The sequence below is a fragment of the Tachysurus vachellii genome, chromosome 7, assembly GCF_030014155.1.
Source record: "Tachysurus vachellii isolate PV-2020 chromosome 7, HZAU_Pvac_v1, whole genome shotgun sequence".
NCBI lineage: Eukaryota > Metazoa > Chordata > Actinopteri > Siluriformes > Bagridae > Tachysurus > Tachysurus vachellii.
The window spans coordinates 30,669,840-30,692,249 of NC_083466.1; the positions used below are offsets into that span (position 1 = coordinate 30,669,840).

Below are 22,410 nucleotides of genomic sequence, written 5' to 3' on the forward strand. Positions count from 1 at the left end.
TTGAGAGAGGCTGGGCTCTCTACTACTCTGGAGTTGCCCGCGGTGAGAGGCGGCAGGCTGGTGTGGGCTTGCTCATAGCCCCCCAGCTCAACAGCCATGTGTTGGAGTTCACCCCAATGAACGAGAGGGTCGTTTCCCTGCGCCTTCGGGTCGGGGAGAGGTATCTCACTGTTATTTGTGCTTATGGCCAAATGGCAGTGTAGAGTACCCGACCTTCTTGGAGTCTCTGGGAGGGGTGCTGGAAAGTGCTCCGACCGGGGACTCCGCCGTTCTACTGGGGGACTTCAACGCTCATGTGGGCGGCGACAGTGACACCTGGAGGGGCGTGATTGGGAGGAACGCCCCCCCCGACCTGAACCCGAGTGGTGTTCTGTTATTGGACTTTTGTGCTAGTCACAGTTTGTCCATAACGAATACCATGTTCAAGCATAAGGGTGTCCATCAGTACACATGGCATCAGGACACCTTAGGTCGGAGGTCGATGATCGACTTTGTGGTTGTTTCATCTGACATCCGGCCGTATGTCTTGGACAGTCGGGCGAAGAGAGGGGCGGAGCTGTCAACTGATCACCACCTGGTGGTGAGTTGGATCCGATGGCCGGGGAGGAAGTTGGACAGACTTGGCAGACCCAAACGTACTGTGAGGGTCCGCTGGGAACGTTTGGCAGAGTCTCTGGTCAGAGAGATCTTCAACTCCCACCTCCGGCAGAGCTTCAACCAGATCCCGAGGGAGGTTGGAGACATTGAGTCTGAGTGGACCATGTTCTCCACCTCCATTGTCGACGCAGCTGCGCGGAGCTGTGGCCGTAAGGTCTCCGGTGCCTGTCGTGGCGGCAATCCCCGAACCCGGTGGTGGACACCGGAAGTAAGGGATGCCGTCAAGCTGAAGAAGGAGTCCTATCGAGCCTGGTTGGCTCGGGGGACTCCGGAGGCAGCTGATAGGTACCGGAGGGCCAAGCGAGCTTCAGCCGGGATGGTTGCAGAGGCAAAAACTCGGGTCTGGGAGGAGTTTGGTGAGGCCATGGAGAAGGACTATTGGTTGGCCTCGAAGAAATTCTGGCAAACCATCCGGCGCCTCAGGAAGGGGAAGCAGTGCCCTGCTCACACTGTTTACAGTGAGAGCGGGAATCTGCTGACTTCGACTGTGGACATTCTCGGACGGTGGAAGGAGTACTTCGAGGATCTCCTCAACCCCACCGACATGTCTTCCACTGAGGAAGCAGAGGCAGAGGGCTCAGTTGAGGACTCATCGATCCCCCAAGCTGAGGTCACTGAGGTGGTTGAGAAGCTCCTCAGTGGCAAGGCACCGGGGGTGGATGAGATCTGCCCAGAGTACCTCAAGTTGTGGGGTGTTGTGGGGCTGTCTTGGTTGACACGCCTCTGCAACATCGCGTGGCAGCTGGGGACAGTGCCTCTGGACTGGCAGACTGGGGTGGTGGTCCCTCTGTTTAAGAAGGGGGACCGGAGGGTGTGTTCCAACTACAGGGGGATTACACTCCTCAGCCTCCCCGGAAAAGTCTATGCCAGGGTACTGGAGAGGAGAATTCGGCCAATAGTCGAACCTCGGATTCAGGAGGAACAATGCGGGTTTCGTCCCGGTCGTGGAACACTGGACCATCTCTATACCCTTGCCAGGTTGCTGGAGGGTTCATGGGAGTTTGCCCAACCAGTCCACATGTGCTTTGTGGATCTGGAGAAGGCATTCGACTGTGTCCCTCGTGGTGATCTGTGGGGGGTGCTCTGGGAGTATGGGGTCCGGGGCCCTCTGCTAAGGGCTGTCCGGTCATATAGGGACCGGACAGCCCTTAGCAGAGGGCCCCGGACCCCATATTCCTGGTGCATGTTGGACTCCGGCAGGGCTGCCCTTTGTCACCGGTCCTATTCATTATTTATATGGACAGGATTTCTAGGCGCAGTCGGGGGCCGGAGGGAGTCCGGTTTGGGGACCACGGGATTTCGTCTCTGCTTTTTGAAGATGATGTTGTCCTGTTGGCTTCTTCAAATCAGGACCTTCAGCGTGCACTGGGACGGTTTGCAGCCGAGTGTGAAGCGGCAGGGATGAGAATCAGCACCTCCAAGTCCGAGGCCATGGTTCTCACCCGGAAAGGGTGGCTTGTCCCCTTCAGGTTGGTGGAAAGCTCCTGCCTCAAGTGGAGGAGTTTAAGTATCTTGGGGTCTTGTTCACGAGTGAGGGAAGGATGGAGCGGGAGATCGACAGGTGGATCGGTGTATCTTCTGCAGTGATGCGGTCGATATACCGGTCTGTTGTGGTGAAGAAAGAGCTGAGCCGCAAGGCGAAGCTCTCTATTTACCAGTCGATCTACGTTCCTACCCTCACCTATGGTCATGAGCTTTGGGTCATGACTGAAAGGACAAGATCCCGGATACAGGCGGCCGAAATGAGTTTCCTCTGCAGGATGGCTGGGCGCTCCCTTAGAGATAGGGTGAGGAGCTCGGTCACTCGGGAGGAGCTCAGACTAGAGCCGCTGCTCCTCCACATCGAGAGGAGTCAGCTGAGGTGGCTCGGGCATCTGTTTTATTATTTATTATTATTTATTTATTATTTTATATAAATAATGGTATCTCAGTAATGATCTATAGACTGTGCTGAATCTATAGACTGTGCTGAATCTATAAACTGTGCTGAATCTATGGATTGTGCTGAATCTATAGACTGTGCTGAATCTATAGACTGTGCTGGATCTATACAGTAGACTGTGCTGAATCTATAAACTGTGCTGAATCTATGAACTGTACTGAATCTATAAACTGTACAAAATCTATAGACTGTGCTGAATCTATAGACTGTGCTGAATCTATAGACTGTGCTGAATCTATAAACTGTGCTGAATCTATAGACTGTGTTGAATCTATAAACTGTGCTGAATCTACAGACTGTACTGAATCTATAAACTGTGCTGAATCTATAGACTGTGTTGAATCTATAGACTGTGTTGAATCTATAAACTGTGCTGAATCTATAGACTGTGCTGAATCTATAAACTGTGCTTAATCTATAGACTGTGCTGAATCTATAGACTGTGCTGAATCTATAAACTGTGCTGAATCTATAGACTGTGCTGAATCTATAAAATGTGCTGAATCTATAGACTGTGCTGAATCTATAAACTGTACTAAATCTATAAACTGTGCTGAAGCTATAGACTGTGCTGAATCTATAAAATGTGCTGAATCTATAGACTGTGCTGAATCTATAAACTGTACTGAATCTATAAACTGTGCTGAATCTATAGACTGTGCTGAATTTATAAACTGTGCTGAAACTATAAACTGTGCTGAATCTATGGACTGTGCTGAATCTATAGACTGTGCTGAATCTATAAACTGTGCTGAATCTACAGACTATGCTGAATCTATAAACTGTGCTGAATCTATAAACTGTGCTGAATCTACAGACTGTGCTGAATCTACAGACTATGCTGAATCTATAAACTGTGCTGAATCTATAAACTGTGCTGAATCTACAGACTATGCTGAATCTATAAACTGTGCTGAATCTATAAACTGTACTGAAACTATAAACTGCGCTGAATCTATAGACTGTGCTGAATCTATAAACTGTACTGAATCTATAAACTGTGCTGAATCTATAGACTGTGCTGAAACTATAAACTCTGCTGAATCTATAGACTGTGCTGAATCTATAGACTGTGCTGAATCTATAAACTGTGCTGAATCTATAAACTGTGCTGAATCTATAAACTGTGCTGAATCTACAGACTATGCTGAATCTATAAACTGTGCTGAATCTATAAACTGTGCTAAATCTATAAACTGTGCTGAATCTATAGACTGTGCTGAAACTATAAACTCTGCTGAATCTATAGACTGTGCTGAATCTATAGACTGTGCTGAATCTATAAACTGTGCTGAATCTATAGACTGTGCTGAATCTATAAACTGTGCTAAATCTATAAACTGTGCTGAATCCTTTTTGTTTCGAACACATGAGTAGTGAGATGTTGAATTATTGACAATATTTCTTTCTACCTTTAGTTTCAGATCAGAGTTGTCTGACCTTCTGCTGATGCTCCTCCTCACTGACATGATTGCAATCAGACACTTTTTGTTTTCTTTCATTTTTTAAATCACGACCTTGTTGAAACTGAAAGGGACAAATGCAGCAAATATGACAAAGTGTGTGTTTGTTGTTTCTCTCGCCTCTGATTGGCTGAGAGGCTTCATAATTATTCATAATGTTCCAGTCATCACACTCTGTCTGATTAACACTCATAACTAATTAAAATAACAAGGACATGTGTTCATACACACACACACACACGCACACATACACACACATACACACAAACACATACTCACACATACACAAACACACACACAGACACACATGCACACACACACACGCACACATACACACACGCACACACACACATACATACACATGCACACATACACACACACAGAGACACACACATACAAACAGACACACACACACACACACACGTCCCAAACATGAATGTGCTGTTTTACTTTTGGTTGTTTCAGGAAGGTGTGAAACTCTCTACATCACAGTCACCAGCTGGACATCAGGCTACAGATGAAATAAAAATGGAGCTTAAGGATATTTTTGTGTGTTTTATTGCAACATTTACAGCTTTTTAAACCTTTTATGGCAGTTTTATAGGACAGCCGAGAGAAGAAGGTGTTAAAATAGCAACTGTAACTGTTATAAAGCATCAGGTTTACTTAAGACATGAGACATGAACAGAGGCTGTGTTTTAATACTGTACAATATTATAACCAGCAGTCTGTTTGTTTCAGTTAATGAGTAAGTCTGTGTCACTTCAGCCCACTGATAGATCATTATTCACTACAGTCACACCTCTCACACACACTCACACACATACACACACTCACACACATACACACACACACACACACACCTCTCACACACTCACACATATACACACCTCTCACACACTCACACACATACACACACACTCACACACATACACACCTCTCACACACTCACACACATACACACACACTCACAAACATACACACACACTCACAAACATACACACCTCTCACACACTCACACTCATACACATACACACCTCTCACACACACTCACAACATACACGCACTCACACACATACTCTCACACACTCACACACATACACACCTCTCACACACTCACACACACACTCACACACATACACACCTCTCACACACATACACACACTCACACACATACACACCTCTCACTCACACACACTCACACACATACTCTCACACACTCACACATACTTACACACTCACACTCACACACACTTACACACTCACACTCACACACACTTACACACTCACACTCACACACATACACACACTCACACACACACTCACACACATGCTCACACACATACAAACATACACACTCACACACACACACACATACACACCTCTCACACACATACACATGCACACACTCACACATACACACGCACACATACACACACACGCACATACACATGCACACATACACACACACAAACACATACACACATACACACACACACAGAGACACACACACATGCACACATTGGAAAAGGAGATCAGAGTGGCAAAGAGAAATTATTCTGAAAAATCACGGACTCAGTTTTCCTCTAATGACTCAGCTTCAGTGTGGAAAGGTCTGAAAGCCATCACCAACTACACGACACCCCAGCACTGTGGTGAATCAACAACTGGCAGACGACCTGAATGAGTTCTACTGCAGGTTTGAGAAAGCCCAATTCTCACCTCCTGTAAACTCCAACTCCAACACACCTAAAATTCAGTTCAGTGAAGATGATGTGTGTCAGGTCTTCAGGAAGATCAGGAGAAGAAAGGCACCAGGCCCAGACAGGGTTTCACCAGCCTGTCTGAAAACCTGTGCTGATCAACTGGCCCCATCTTCATATGTATCTTCAACACATCACTGGAGCTGTGTGAAGTCCCCTCATGCTTCAAAAGCTCCACCATCATCCCCGACCTGTGGCTCTAACATCTGTGGTCATGAAATCATTTGAAAGACTGGTTCTGGCTTATCTGAAGGACATCACTGGACCCTTACTGGACCCTCTGCAGTTTGCCTACAGAGCAAACAGGTCTGTGAATGATGCAGTCAATATGGGACTGCATTATGTTCTGCAGCATCTGGACAGACCAGGGACTTATGTGAGGATCCTGTTTGTGGACTTCAGCTCTGCCTTTAACGCCATCATCCCATCACTCCTCCAGCCCAAATTAACCCAGCTCTCCGTGCCCTCCTCTGTCTGTCAGTGGATCACCAGCTTTCTCACAGACAGGCAGCAGCTAGTGCGACTAATCTAGCACCCGCACCATCAGCACTGGCGCTCCTCAGGGTTGTGTCCTCTCCCCACTGCTCTTCTCCCCACTGCTCTTTCTGTACACAAACGACTGCACCTCTAATGACCCCTCTGTCAAGCTCCTGAAGTTTGCAGACGACACCACACTGATCTGCCTCATCCAGGACGGTGACGAGTCTGCTTACAGACTGGAGGTTGAACAGCTGGCTGTCTGGTGCAGTCTTAACAACCTGGAGCTGAACACGCTCAAGACAGTGAAGATGATCGTGGACTTCAGGAGAAACCCCCCTGCTCTCCCCCCACTTACCATCATGGACAGCATTGTGACAGCAGTGGAGTCATTCAGATTCCTGGGAACCACAATCTCCCAGGACCTGAAGTGGGACATTCACATTGACTCCATTGTGAAAAAGGCTCAGCAGAGGTTGTACTTCCTTCACCAGCTGAGGAAGTTCACCCTGACACAGGATCTGCTGAAACAGTTCTACACCGCCATCATCGAATCCATCCTCTGCACCACAGTGACTGTTTAGTTCAGCTCAGCTACCAAATCTGACCTCAGAAGACTACAGGGGGTAGTCCGGACTGCTGAGCAAACCATTGGCACAACTCTCCCTTCTCTCCAGATCTGTACTTCTCCAGAGTGAGCAAAAGGGCAAAGTCAATCACTCTGGACCCCTCACATCCAGCACACTCACTCACTCTGGACCCCTCACATCCAGCACATTCACTCTTTACCCCTCACATCCAGCACACTCCCTCACTCTGGACCCCTCACATCCAGCACACTCCCTCACTCTGGACCCCTCACATCCAGCACACTCCCTCACTCTGGACCCCTCACGTCCAGCACACTCCCTCACTCTGGACCCCTCACGTCCAGCACACTCCCTCACTCTGGACCCCTCACATCCAGCACACTCCCTCACTCTGGACCCCTCACATCCAGCACACTCCCTCACTCTGGACCCCTCACGTCCAGCACACTCCCTCACTCTGGACCCCTCACGTCCAGCACACTCCCTCACTCTGGACCCCTCACATCCAGCACACTCCCTCACTCTGGACCCCTCATGTCCAGCACACTCCCTCACTCTGGACCCCTCACATCCAGCACACTCCCTCACTCTGGACCCCTCACATCCAGCACACTCCCTGTTTGAACTGTTACCATCTGGTTGACGTTACAGAGCCCTGAGCACCAGAACGACCAGACATAGGAACAGTTTCCTACCTCAAGCAATCCATCTGATGAACAATTAACACCATGGAACACACAGCACCTAATTGCACATTTCACACTTGTACATTTGTACTATGTATACCTCAATTTGCACATTTCATACTTGCACATCTGTACATACATACATACATACATACATACATATTGTCTATACTGTTTACTGTTTACTTCAATTGCTCATTTCTCACACTTGCAAATTTGTACATACAAATTGCCTATATTTGTACATGTATATTTCAACTACACACTTCACATCTGTAAATGTGTACAATTTCATCTATATAGTACATGTCATTCTGTTACACTGTGGAGCTTCTGTCATTAAAACAAATGCCTCGCATGTGAAAGCATGCCTGGCAATAAAGCTGATTCTGATTCTGATTCTGATACACACACACACTCACACACATACACACTCTCTCTCTCTCTCTCTCTCTCTCACACACACACAAACATTACTCTCTTTCTCTCTGTTTCTTTTTCTCTCTCTCCTTACTATCACCAACATCTTCATCATCATCATCATCATTGCCATCGTCCTTATTAACATCTTCAACACCATCATTGCCATCGTTCTTATCAGCATCGCCATCATCATCACCAAAATCATTAGTATCACCAACATCATCATCATCATCACTCCCACCATCACTGCCATTGTCCTTATTACCACGATCATCATCATCATCATTACTATCAGCCCATCATCATCGTCCTTATCACAATCAGCAGTGTCATCATCATCATCATCATCATCATCAATATTACCATCATCATCACATCAGCATCTTCATCTCCACCATCATTGCCATCGTTCTTATCAGCCTCGCCATCAACATCATCATCTTCACCACCATCATTTTCATTGTCCTCATCATCATCGTCACCATCATCATCACCATCATCATCATCACCATAGTTTATATTTCATTTACATTTCCAGCATTTAGCAGATGCCCTTATCCAGAATGACTTATATTTTTATACAACTGAGCAATTGAGGGATAAGGGCCTTGCTCAGGGGCCCAGCAGTTGCAGCTTGGTGGACCTGGGAATTGAACTCACAATATTCTGATTGGTAGTCCAGCAACTTAACCACTAGCTACCATCATCACCATAACCATCATCATTACCATCACCATCATCAATCATCCTTGTTTACAGTGTTTAGCAGATGTCCTTCTCAGGGAGCCTAACAGAACCGTTACACTGGTTCATCAGCTCACAGACTAAATGTACCAGAGGACCATCAGCTTAAGAGCTCTGTTAGGATGGAATATAGCATTTTTTGAATATAATGTAATTTTAGTATTTTCAGGAAGATGTAGGCCGGCTGTCTGGACATCTACGGTAGACCCCAGAGCCAGAACAGAGAAAGTCCTTGATGCAGGTCTTCCTGGTACCCTAGAGATGGTGGGAGCAGTGGAGCAGTGCTGGAGGATCTGAGAGAGCATAGTGCAGTGTCATGACTGATGAGAGCTTTGAGGTAAGAGTGTTCTTGCCTTTAGAGAAGAGCATCAGTGTTTTCATTCTGATGCAGCAGCTAGAGGAGGCCCGTGGAGGGAGTAACGGGGTGGTGTGGAGAAACTTTGAAAGGGTGTAAACAAGACACACATTCTGGATCAGTTGCAGAGATGGAATTGTGCTCAAAGGCAAAGCTGACATGAGCGTGAAGATTAGCAGTAGGAGAGGAACAGGACAGCTGTATGTCCAGGGCTACTCAGGGTGACAGAAGGTGACTGAGTGATGTCCAGGGAGATAACAGGATCCTGCAGTGAGGCTGATGAACAGAAGGTTTGCTGGGATTAAGTTTCAGCTTGATGAGATGTCTGGCAGACATGCTGAGATCTGAAGTAGTAAAGGAGAGGATGAGTTGAGTGTCATCCACATAGAAGAGGTACAAAATCCCAGGTGAGGACATTGAGTGTGGAGAAAAAACACAAGAGTCTGCATGGAGAGCAGATGTCCGTCCCTTCCATGTTACCTGACATGACAGACCCTGCAGGCAGGGAGCAAAATATCACCAAGATTCTTGAGGATCCACAAGAGTCAAATGCTGCTGAAAGGTCCAGGAGGATGAGGACAGCTGACAACTGAATAAAGTAAATAGAAAAATACATAATGTATAAAATATATAAGATACAATAACTGTTTTTCTGGTGTTTAGAGCAAGGCTGGTGTTTGAGCAGTGTAACTGTAGCCTCGATTTCTGACTGATGTGAACAAACAGAGGGAATTTCCTGCAGAGAATAATAGTGTGTACTTCTTCCCAACAGAGGAGTCAAAGTGGTGTGTGTGTGTGTGTGTGTGTGTTGTAAAACCACTGTTAAAACTGAACTTTACAGAAGAGCTAGTGATTCCAGCTATACCATATAATTATAAAATAAATAAAACATTCCGGGGAGTTTAGTTCTCTCCAAACTCTCGATTTTGTTCCTCAGTGGGATTCATTAAGGCAATGAGGCACATAAATGTTTTCTAAAGCTTTGTTACTCAGTTTGGTTCGAATGATGACAGAAATAATGTGTGTGTCTTTTAAAGAATGCCCTTAAGTGCAGCTGAGAGGCAAGCTTTAAACGCAGGAGCTCTGATCCTGACGGAGAGAGAGGACAGAGACAGACAGACAGACAGACAGACAGACAGACAGACAGACAGATGAAGACATTCACTGAAGTTAGAAAAAAAACAAAATGGAGTGAACAGGTCCAAAGCAGGTCTCAGAGAGGTCCAGGATTGAGCTAGGAGCCGAGATCAGACCACTTATTTTAAACTTCAAACACACGTAGACCCTTTATAGCAACGTTACCTCTCATAGTATTACAAAGTCCTGAATTTATCCTGAACCTGATCCTTCATCCTGAAAACAACAACATGCTCATTAAAAAACAATACATCACAATAAAGAAGAAGAAGAAGATGGTGATGATGATGATATACAAAACAAAGCTGCAAAAGCAACTGGATTTGAATGAATTGTTTTATTATTATTATTATTATTATTATTATTATTATTATTATTATTATTATTAATTCATTAATTTATTTATTTGACAGAAACCAACAGATTTAGATTAACTCCACCATGTTCTGGATGTGTCCACTATATAATGTCCATCTGTAATATCCTCAAGCTAATCAGATACAAATAATAACAAAGAAAGAATTCAGAGGCGTGTGTGCGTGTGTGTGTGTGCGTGTGTGTGTGTTATAAAAACCTCTGGGAAAGCTGAACTCTGCGGAATGACTAGAAAGTTAGCTGTGTAATTATGGTACAGAGAGAAATTTCCAGACTTTGTTCTATGTGTGTTTCTGTGTATATATATATATGTTTGTGTGTGTGTGTGTGTGTGTGTGTGTGTGGTGTGTGGTGTGTCCACAATGAAGGACCCAAAATGTGAATCATGAGCTGTTCTGGGCTTTTGTGGCATACTTATTCGAGATGTTACGTTTCAACAGCTACATGTTGTGTAGATCTGTTTGGATCTGTTTGTATCCGTCACGAAAGCTCCAGCTCAAGGCCAGTTAACATTCTGAATCACACACTGAATATTTTAGGCAACAAAATCTATTCTGAGATGCAAAATAAACGTTTTGCAGAAGCTAACTGCTAAACTAGCTAGTACTTTTAGCTAATCCGGAGAAGATACATATACTTATAACACTAGCTGTATCTAATTATCAGCTTCACGACGATAGACTAGAACTAAGCTTATGCTAGTTAGCATGCTTAATAACTCATCTGTTCTGACATATGATTTAATACCCCGATTTACAGACCAATTAGCTGGCTAACAACTTTGAAAGTTTTTTTTACCTCTTTGATATGCTGTTTAGTGTGTGCGTAGAAAGAATTCGTCCACACGCCGCTCAAAAAAATAAATAAATAAAAAAACTCCTGAGCGCAAGTCCACCCCTGGTCTAGTCAGGCTTTTGTGTTAAATTATATTTCCTGTCGCTGCTCTTTTATTGTACATGACAGCTTATGTCCCGATGACCGGTCTTTGCATTACGATTAAAAGCAGTATGAATAAAGTAAAAAATGTGATGTGCGGTCAAGTTCGAGTGAAACATATGTGAAACACTTTTTTTACTGAAATGTTTATCAGTAATAATCTCAGTAATAATGTGTTATTTTAAAAAGACTACAATTTTTCAACTAAAACTAGACTAAAATTAAAAGACTTTTAGTCGACTAAAACTTGACTAAGATACCTTGAGTTTTCTTTTGACTAAAACTATACTAAAATGACAAGACTTTTAGTCAACTAAAACTTTCATTCATTCATTCATTCATTCTCTACAGCTTATCCGAACTACCTCGGGTCACGGGGAGCCTGTGCCTATCTCAGGCGTCATCGGGCATCAAGGCAGGATACACCCTGGACGGGGTGCCAACCCATCACAGGGCACTCACACACACACACACACACACACACACACACACTCTCATTCACTCACACAATATGGACAATTTTCTAGAGATGCCAATCAAACTACCATGCATGTCTTTGGACCGGGGGAGGAAACCGGAGTACCTGGAGGAAACCCCCGAGGCACGGGGAGAACATGCAAACTCCACACACACAAGGTGGAGGCAGGAATCGAACCCCGACCCTGGAGGTGTGAGGCGAACGTGCTAACCACTAAGCCACCGTGCCCCCCGACTAAAACTTGACTAACAAAAAAGATATGTGAATGACTAAATATGACTAAAACTAACAAGGACATTTGGCACAAGACTAAGACTAAGACTAAATTAAAAATAGGTGACAAAATTAACACTACATTACAGCTTTGCTAAAATATCTTTTAGCATGCTAATAGCATTCTTAATAGAATAGCAGTTTTATGTTTTAGGAACCATAGAATTTAGGAACCACAAATAGTTTCTTTCTAATATGTGCCATAGAGAAATAAACAAATACGCTATCTAGCAATATTTAGAGGTAGATATTTTTAGCTAATCCAAATATGACTCCACCATCTAATGCTAAATGTGTCAAGCTTTTAAAGATAGTTTAGCTAGTTAAGAATTTATGCTGAGTAAAGATATTTTACTGATCACAAACTGGATCATCAATCACATATAGATTAGCAGGAAACACAGAGTTTTATGAAGCACGGCAATAACTCTAGACAGCTAACTAAGTAGGTTATGCGTAGCTAGATTTGCTAGCTCTCAAGCAAAAGTTGTTCAGTTCATTTTTTACGACTGATTTCCACCACATTTCACAACCTTGGCCAAAAATAGTGACTATTATAGTGCAATTAGCAATTTAACTGTGAGTTAGCATGCTAACAAGCTTACTAAATCCCCATTGTAAAGAAAGAATAATATCACAGCATCTAAATCTCTGCCTCTCTCTCTCTCTCTCTCTCTCTCTCTCTCTATCTGTCTCTCTCGTTGTCTCACACACACAAAAACGCACACACACACAGACACACACACACAGGACAAAGAGCTGTGTGTAGTTCATTACAGGGTAACAGCTGAGTCATGCGGCTGCAATTAATTTCTCACCAAATGTGTAGATTTTCCTGCTAAAGTGAACAAACTGAAGAACTCTGACTCACTCAGACCAAATCTCTCGCTGCAGTGCATTCTGGGTGATTAACCAGTAAGTGTGTGGCCATTGTTTTGGAAAATGATGTTCAGGTGAACATGTTAGAAACCACACTCCACATTCACTATACAGTACACATAAACATCATCATCTGTCCATTGTGGTCGTGTCCCAAACCACACTCCACATTCACTATACAGTACACATAAACATTATCTGTCCATTGTAGTCGTGTCCCAAACCACACTCCACATTCACTATACAGTACACATAAACATCATCATCTGTCCATTGTGGTCGTGTCCCAAACCACACTCCACATTCACTATACAGTACACATAAACATCATCATCTGTCCATTGTGGTCGTGTCCCAAACCACACTCAACATTCACTATACAGTACACATAAACATCATCATCTGTCCATTGTAGTCGTGTCCCAAACCACACTCCACATTCACTATACAGTACACATAAACATCATCATCTGTCCATTGTGGTCGTGTCCCAAACCACACTCCACATTCACTATACAGTACACATAAACATCATCATCTGTCCATTGTGGTCGTGTCCCAAACCACACTCAACATTCACTATACAGTACACATAAACATCATCATCTGTCCATTGTGGGCGTGTCCCAAACCACACTCCACATTCACTATACAGTACACATAAACATCATCATCTGTCCATTGTGGTCGTGTCCCAAACCACACTCCACATTCACTATACAGTACACATAAACATCATCATCTGTCCATTGTGGTCGTGTCCCAAACCACACTCCACATTCACTATACAGTACACATAAACATTATCTGTCCATTGTAGTCGTGTCCCAAACCACACTCCACATTCACTATACAGTACACATAAACATCATCATCTGTCCATTGTGGTCGTGTCCCAAACCACACTCCACATTCACTATACAGTACACATAAACATCATCATCTGTCCATTGTGGTCGTGTCCCAAACCACACTCAACATTCACTATACAGTACACATAAACATCATCATCTGTCCATTGTGGGCGTGTCCCAAACCACACTCCACATTCACTATACAGTACACATAAACATCATCATCTGTCCATTGTGGTCGTGTCCCAAACCACACTCCACATTCACTATACAGTACACATAAACATCATCATCTGTCCATTGTGGGCGTGTCCCAAACCACACTCCACATTCACTATACAGTACACATAAACATCATCATCTGTCCATTGTTGTCGTGTCCCAAACCACACTCAACATTCACTATACAGTACACATAAATATCATCATCTGTCCATTGTGGGCGTGTCCCAAACCACACTCCACATTCACTATACAGTACACATAAATATCATCATCTGTCCATTGTGGTCGTGTCCCAAACCACACTCCACATTCACTATACAGTACACATAAACATCATCATCTGTCAATTGTGGGCGTGTCCCAAACCACACTCCACATTCACTATACAGTACACATAAACATCATTATCTGTCCATTGTGGGCGTGTCCCAAACCACACTCCACATTCACTATACAGTACACATAAACATCATCATCTGTCCATTGTGGTCGTGTCCCAAACCACACTCCACATTCACTATACTGTACACATAAATATCATCATCTGTCCATTGTGGGCGTGTCCCAAACCACACTCCACATTCACTATACGGTACACATAAACATCATCTGTCTATTGTGGGAGTGTCCCAAACCACACTCCACATTCACTATATTGTAAACATAAACATCATCATCTGTCCATTGTGGGCGTGTCCCAAACCACACTCCACATTCACTATACAGTACACATAAACATTATCTGTCCATTGTAGTCGTGTCCCAAACCACACTCCACATTCACTATACAGTACACATAAACATCATCATCTGTCCATTGTAGTCGTGTCCCAAACCACACTCCACATTCACTATACAGTACACATAAACATCATCATCTGTCCATTGTGGGCGTGTCCCAAACCACACTCCACATTCACTATACAGTACACATAAACATCATCATCTGTCCATTGTGGGCGTGTCCCAAACCACACTCCACATTCACTATACAGTACACATAAACATCATCATCTGTCCATTGTAGTCGTGTCCCAAACCACACTCCACATTCACTATACAGTACACATAAACATCATCATCTGTCCATTGTGGGCGTGTCCCAAACCACACTCCACATTCACTATACGGTACACATAAATATCATCATCTGTCCATTGTGGGCGTGTCCCAAACCACACTCCACATTCACTATACAGTACACATAAACATCATTATCTGTCCATTGTGGGCGTGTCCCAAACCACACTCCACATTCACTATACGGTACACATAAACATCATCATCTGTCCATTGTGAGCGTGTCCCAAACCACACTCCACATTCACTATACGGTACACATAACATCATCATCTGTCCATTGTGGGCGTGTCCCAAACCACACTCCACATTCACTATACGGTAAACATAAATATCATCATCTGTCCATTGTGGGCGTGTCCCAAACCACACTCCACATTCACTATACAGTACACATAAACATCATCATCTGTCCATTGTGGGCGTGTCCCAAACCACACTCCACATTCACTATACGGTACACATAAACATCATCTGTCTATTGTGGGAGTGTCCCAAACCACACTCCACATTCACTATACGGTACACATAAACATCATCTGTCCATTGTGGGCGTGTCCCAAACCACACTCCACATTCACTATACGGTAAACATAAACATCATCATCTGTCCATTGTGGGCGTGTCCCAAACCACACTCCACATTCACTATACAGTACACATAAACATCATCATCTGTCCATTGTGGTCGTGTCCCAAACCACACTCCACATTCACTATACAGTACACATAAACATCATCATCTGTCCATTGTGGTCGTGTCCCAAACCACACTCCACATTCACTATACAGTACACATAAACATCATCATCTGTCCATTGTGGTCGTGTCCCAAACCACACTCCACATTCACTATACAGTACACATAAATATCATCATCTGTCCATTGTGGGCGTGTCCCAAACCACACTCCACATTCACTATACGGTACACATAAACATCATCATCTGTCCATTGTGGGCGTGTCCCAAACCACACTCCACATTCACTATACAGTACACATAAATATCATCATCTGTCCATTGTGGGCGTGTCCCAAACCACACTCCACATTCACTATACGGTACACATAAACATCATCTGTCTATTGTGGGAGTGTCCCAAACCACACTCCACATTCACTATATGGTAAACATAAACATCATCATCTGTCCATTGTGGGCGTACACATAAACATCATCTGTCCATTGTGGGCGTGTCCCAAACCACACTCCTGTACATGCTGTCATACACACTCATACACATTCCTACACACTATCACACACTTGTTCACACTCTCTCTCAAACCTGTACACACTCTCTCACACACTCATTTACACCCATGCACACACTAACATATACTCATATTACAATCAAAAAATGTATTCTAACACACACACACACACACACACTCGTTGCTGTTCTCTTCATGTATATTTTCCATCTCACAAAATCACTCCCTTACTGACCCAAAATTCGCCTCCTGACTGAGTGGTGACATTTCAGTAGAGCAATCGGTTCTTATTCATCACACATACACACATAAACACACACACACACACACACACTTTAGTTTCAGAGCACTATAACAGCACCACGTGAAACATCTTTGTGTCAATATTAGACAACATTCCTTCTTCCTATCCATTCTCTTTCATCTATCCATCCTTTTTCTCTTTATTTATCTTTATCTGCTCTTTATTTCCATTTAATTTGTTTCACCCCAGTGCACACACAAACACACACATACACAAACATACACAACCATACACACACAAACAAATATACAAACAAACACACACATACACAAACACACACAAACACACACACATACACACACAAACACACACACAAACACATACACACAAACACACACACATACACCTACACACAAACCATACACAAACACACACTCACACACACAAACACACACACAAACATGCATACATACACAAACACACATACACATACACACAAACACATACACACAAAAACACACATATACACAAACACATACAAACACATACACAAACACACAAACACATACACAAACACACACACACACAAACACATACACACAAAAACACATACACAAACACGCGCGCACACACAAACACATACACGCAAACACACACATACACATACACACACATTCACACACATACACACACAAACACATAAACACACACATACACACACATACACATAAACACACATATACACTCACACAAACACACACATACACAAACACACATATACACACACAAACACACACATACACAAACACACACATACACAAACACACAACACACACATACACACCCAAACCTGATAATTATAGCAAATTGCTGATTGTCTGGTAAGTAAAATTGAAAGCACAAAACCAAGCTCCTCTGCCCTCTTTACATCCCTCCCTCCCTCCCTCAGTTCTTTACTGTAGCGCTTCACCTGGGCTGTGTTAATGATGAAGCCCAATCCACAAAAACTCCATCTGATCATTTTCTCTAGCAGGTTTGTGTGTAACAGTTCTGGACTCTGATTGGTCAGAAGGTGATGATTCATTGTCTACAGCAGCAGCTCTGACATTAACGCAGCATCACATAACAGTTTTATAAACATTAATAGGCTCGTTCTGATGCATTATCCTTTCTATAGCAACCGCTCATCCTCAGGGACTCGTCTTCAGTGTCCGCTCTGTGTACCAGTCAGAGGTAAAGCTTGAACTTCTTTAACACCTTCAGGACACATGAGTTTACTCTGCAGTTTCTCAGTAACACGACATTCTTTGTCTTATTTAATATCAACTACATTAAATGTATTTATAAATGGATAAAAGTGTCACATTCTCTCATAAATCTTCTAAAATGTTGATTTCATACATTCAGTTATTTGTAAAGATATTAATACCCTTTTATGGTGCATGTGTATGAAGCTCTACAGATTCCCCAGGTATAGAAGGTGTACATGTGATGGTCCTACCACAGCACCCTGTGTACATGTGATGGTCCTACCACATCACCACTGTGTACATGTGATGGTCCTACCAAATCACCACTGTGTACATGTGATGGTCCTACCACATCACCACTGTGTACATGTGATGGTCCTACCACATCACCACTGTGTACATGTGATGGTCCTACCACATCACCACTGTGTACATGTGATGGTCCTACCACAGCACCCTGTGTACATGTGATGGTCCTACCAAATCACCACTGTGTACATGTGATGGTCCTACCACATCACCACTGTGTACATGTGATGGTCCTACCACATCACCACTGTGTACATGTGATGGTCCTACCACATCACCACTGTGTACATGTGATGGTCCTACCACAGCACCCTGTGTACATGTGATGGTCCTACCACAGCACACTGTGTACATGTGATGGTCCTACCACAGCACCCTGTGTACATGTGATGGTCCTACCACAGCACCCTGTGTACATGTGATGGTCCTACCACATCACCACTGTGTACATGTGATGGTCCTACCACATCACCACTGTGTACATGTGATGGTCCTACCACATCACCACTGTGTACATGTGATGGTCCTACCACATCACCACTGTGTACATGTGATGGTCCTACCACATCACCACTGTGTACATGTGATGGTCCTACCACATCACCACTGTGTACATGTGATGGTCCTACCACAGCACCCTGTGTACATGTGATGGTCCTACCACAGCACCCTGTGTACATGTGATGGTCCTACCACAGCACCCTGTGTACATGTGATGGTCCTACCACCTCACCACTGTGTACATGTGATGGTCCTACCACAGCACCCTGTGTACATGTGATGGTCCTACCACAGCACCCTGTGTACATGTGATGGTCCTACCACAGCACCCTGTGTACATGTGATGGTCCTACCACATCACCACTGTGTACATGTGATATCAGATCCTCTCACAGTGGAGACTGGAATTGGGTTTTATTTTCAGAACTGGAAATTTCAACATATAAAGAATTATATTTTGTTCTGAATGATTTTATCTGTATTTTTACTGATTAAGTGTTTAACTGTAATATTGGACGGATTTCAAATCCTTCTGATATCAGGAGGAAAACCGTGATGTCTGTGTAAAGTGTCTTTATTTCTGAGAGCGTGAGTGTGTGTACCTGTACTCTGGGAGTGTGAGTGTGTACCTGTACTCTGAGAGTGTGTGTGTACCTGTACTCTGGGAGTGTGAGTGTGTACCTGTACTCTGGGAGTGTGAGTGTGTACCTGTACTCTGAGAGTGTGAGTGTGTACCTGTACTCTGAGAGTGTGTGTGTACCTGTACTCTGAGAGTGTGAGTGTGTACCTGTACTCTGAGAGTGTGTGTGTACCTGTACTCTGAGAGTGTGTGTGTACCTGTACTCTGAGAGTGTACATTGGAGATCCACATTGGAGATGTTAGATGTTTCACCTCAGCTACATTGCTCTGTTTATCTGAGTGTGTAGCTACCTGAACTGCAGTGCATCATGGGATGTAATTACACCTGATGCTTCAGTGTGACATTCATGAGAAGATCAGAGTAAGAAGAAACCCAGGAACTCACCAAGCCATGCTGCAGGGTGAAGGAGATGATGAGGATGATAAAGGTGATGAAGCTCAGTGTGTGGAGCACCGGTGGGGATCCCATGTCTCGTCTTCCCAGAACGCTTCACACCAACAAATCGGGGTCTCTCTCCAACATTTACTTTCAATGGAGCTCAGCTTCCTGGTGTTTCTCCGTCATGTTCGTGCACCACATGGCAGGGAGTGACCCATAAAAACACAAAGTCTTAAAGCTTCTAAAAAAAAAGTCTGCTCTCTCTCTCTCTCTCTCTCTGTGCTAAAATCACATCCACATGGTGCTGAAACTATTTACGTCCCCGTTCAGGCTCCTGCGGTAGGAAGCTCAAATGATTTCTTTGTGGAGAAAGAAACCAGGAGGGGCCGGGATATATATTTTCCCTTTTATTTTTAGCTGTTTTCTTTTTAAATCCCTTTTATTCCAGAAAGAACATGCGCACACATAATAACAGTAATAATAATAATAAAAAAATAATAATAAAGCAGAGCTCCAAGTCTGAACCCCACAATTTTCTCTTTCAAAGCAGATCAAACCTTCAGCATAACCACACTGTACATGCTAAACATCTCTCCTGTCCAAAAGCAGCAGGACGCAGTGAATGAAGCAATATACTTCTCTTTACACACACACACACACACACACACACACACACACACACACACACACACGAAGCTATTAAAAACAAAGTCGCTGCAAATGAGTTTCTGAAAAATCCAATATGAATTTTTGGGAGGAATTTCAATGAGTTTAACTTCCAATCAAAAGACACCTTCCGTGACACACACACACACACACACACACACACACACACACACACACACACACACACACACACACACACACACACAGAGAGAGACACACACACACCTCGGGTGCAACCTCACAAAATCCTAAGCACGTGGAGAAAGATGCAGACTAGTTTCACATTTACACACTTACAGTGACACTTGTGAAACACACACACACACACACACACACACACACACACAGGCGCTGTCATAAATCCATTCGGCGCACAGTAAAGTTCTTCTTCAGGACCTAAATGCAAGCTTTGTGTCTCTTCCCATGAACCAAAAATAAATAAATAAAAAACGTGAACACGTTAAACCCGTTAAGGTGCGCGTGCAATGCTGCAGTGAAATCTTATTTAGCGTTAAAGGTCCAAAAGCAGGCTCGAGCTCATCCTTAAATCCCAGGGGAAATAATGATAAAATAAAAAAGAAATAAAAATAAAGAGTAAAAACTCTCTGTGCTAGACCTGCATGGTGAGGATCAGCAGAGAGGAGCACAGATCTGCTGTCTGTTCTGTCACAGACAAAGTAAAAGAAAACAAATCACTTTTATCTCCTCTGCAACCGGGAAAGTTTCAGAGCTCGAGCGCACAGAGAGGACTGAGCTCGTGCAGCGGTCTGCGCTCATGATTAAAACACACACTCACTCACAAGACACACACGCCCCCTTACACACACACACACACACACACACACAGTCTCTCTCTCTCTCTCTCTCTCTCTCTCTCTCTCTCTCTCTCACACACACACACACACACACTCAATATCTCTCTCTCTCTCTCTCTCTCTCTCTCTCACACACACACACACACACGCACACACACACACTCTCTCTCTCTCTCTAACACACACACACACAAACACACACACACACACACACGCGCACACACTCTCTCTCACACACACACACACGCGTGCGCGCGCCTCGCTTTATGTTGGCAAGTCCCCAGTTTCTCGTGCAAAAATCGGCGTCCTCCTAATTTTTGTACAAACGGAAAATGACAAAAAAAGGTGCATTTCAACATGTCATTCTTGGAACTGCGCGTGACACCGTGTTAATTAATGTGATCAGGTAAAAAAAATCACATCCAAAATAATAAATAAATAAATACATACATTGAAAACACACGTGACAATTAAAGAATCACACGTGAAAATGGATTGTGTGTGAAGCAGAAACCAGCAGTAACCAGGATAAACATGAGCAAAAACCCAACAGTCACATGAAATGAGCTTCAGAAGCCTTTGCTGAGATGAGAGAACCTGCTTGATGGACCATTTCAGAAACACTCCAATCAATCAGAAACACTCCGTCAGTCAGAAATATCCAGTCAATGAGAAACACTACACCAATCAGTGCCTTTCTGATGGAGGGGCTTGGCTGCAGCTATTCCTGGGTAAAAGGCTTACAGCACACTGAAGAGAGAACAAGGGAAATGATTCTCTGGTTCAATTTGGTCTGAAGTCCAAGCACCACACATGGAGATAACCAAACACTGTTCATCAGCCTGCTAAGTGAAGCACGGTGGTGGCAGCATCGTCTTAGTGATCCGGTTCTCATCAGCAGAATCGAGTTAAAGATGAATGCAGCTAAAATTAGAAAAGTTCTAGAAGAATACCTGGTCATGAGAAAAAACAAACAAAGCAGGGGTGAAGGTTCACCTGTCACCATGACAACCCCACAAAGTCTACAGCCAAGGCAACACCAGCGTGTCGTCGAGT

At 43.8% G+C, this 22,410-nt stretch overlaps 1 protein-coding gene across 1 annotated transcript in view; it reads right to left on the minus strand.

Annotated features, from left to right (window-relative positions):
* Nucleotides 1–20,145, minus strand: part of pth1r (parathyroid hormone 1 receptor) — a 54,041-nt gene extending 33,896 nt beyond the window's left edge. The window contains exon 1 of the mRNA XM_060875479.1: nucleotides 19,880–20,145. Coding sequence (XP_060731462.1) covers nucleotides 19,880–19,963 — 84 coding nt within the window. The 5' untranslated portion in view covers nucleotides 19,964–20,145. The remainder of the gene's footprint in view (nucleotides 1–19,879) is intronic.
* Nucleotides 20,146–22,410: the final 2,265 nt, after the last annotated feature.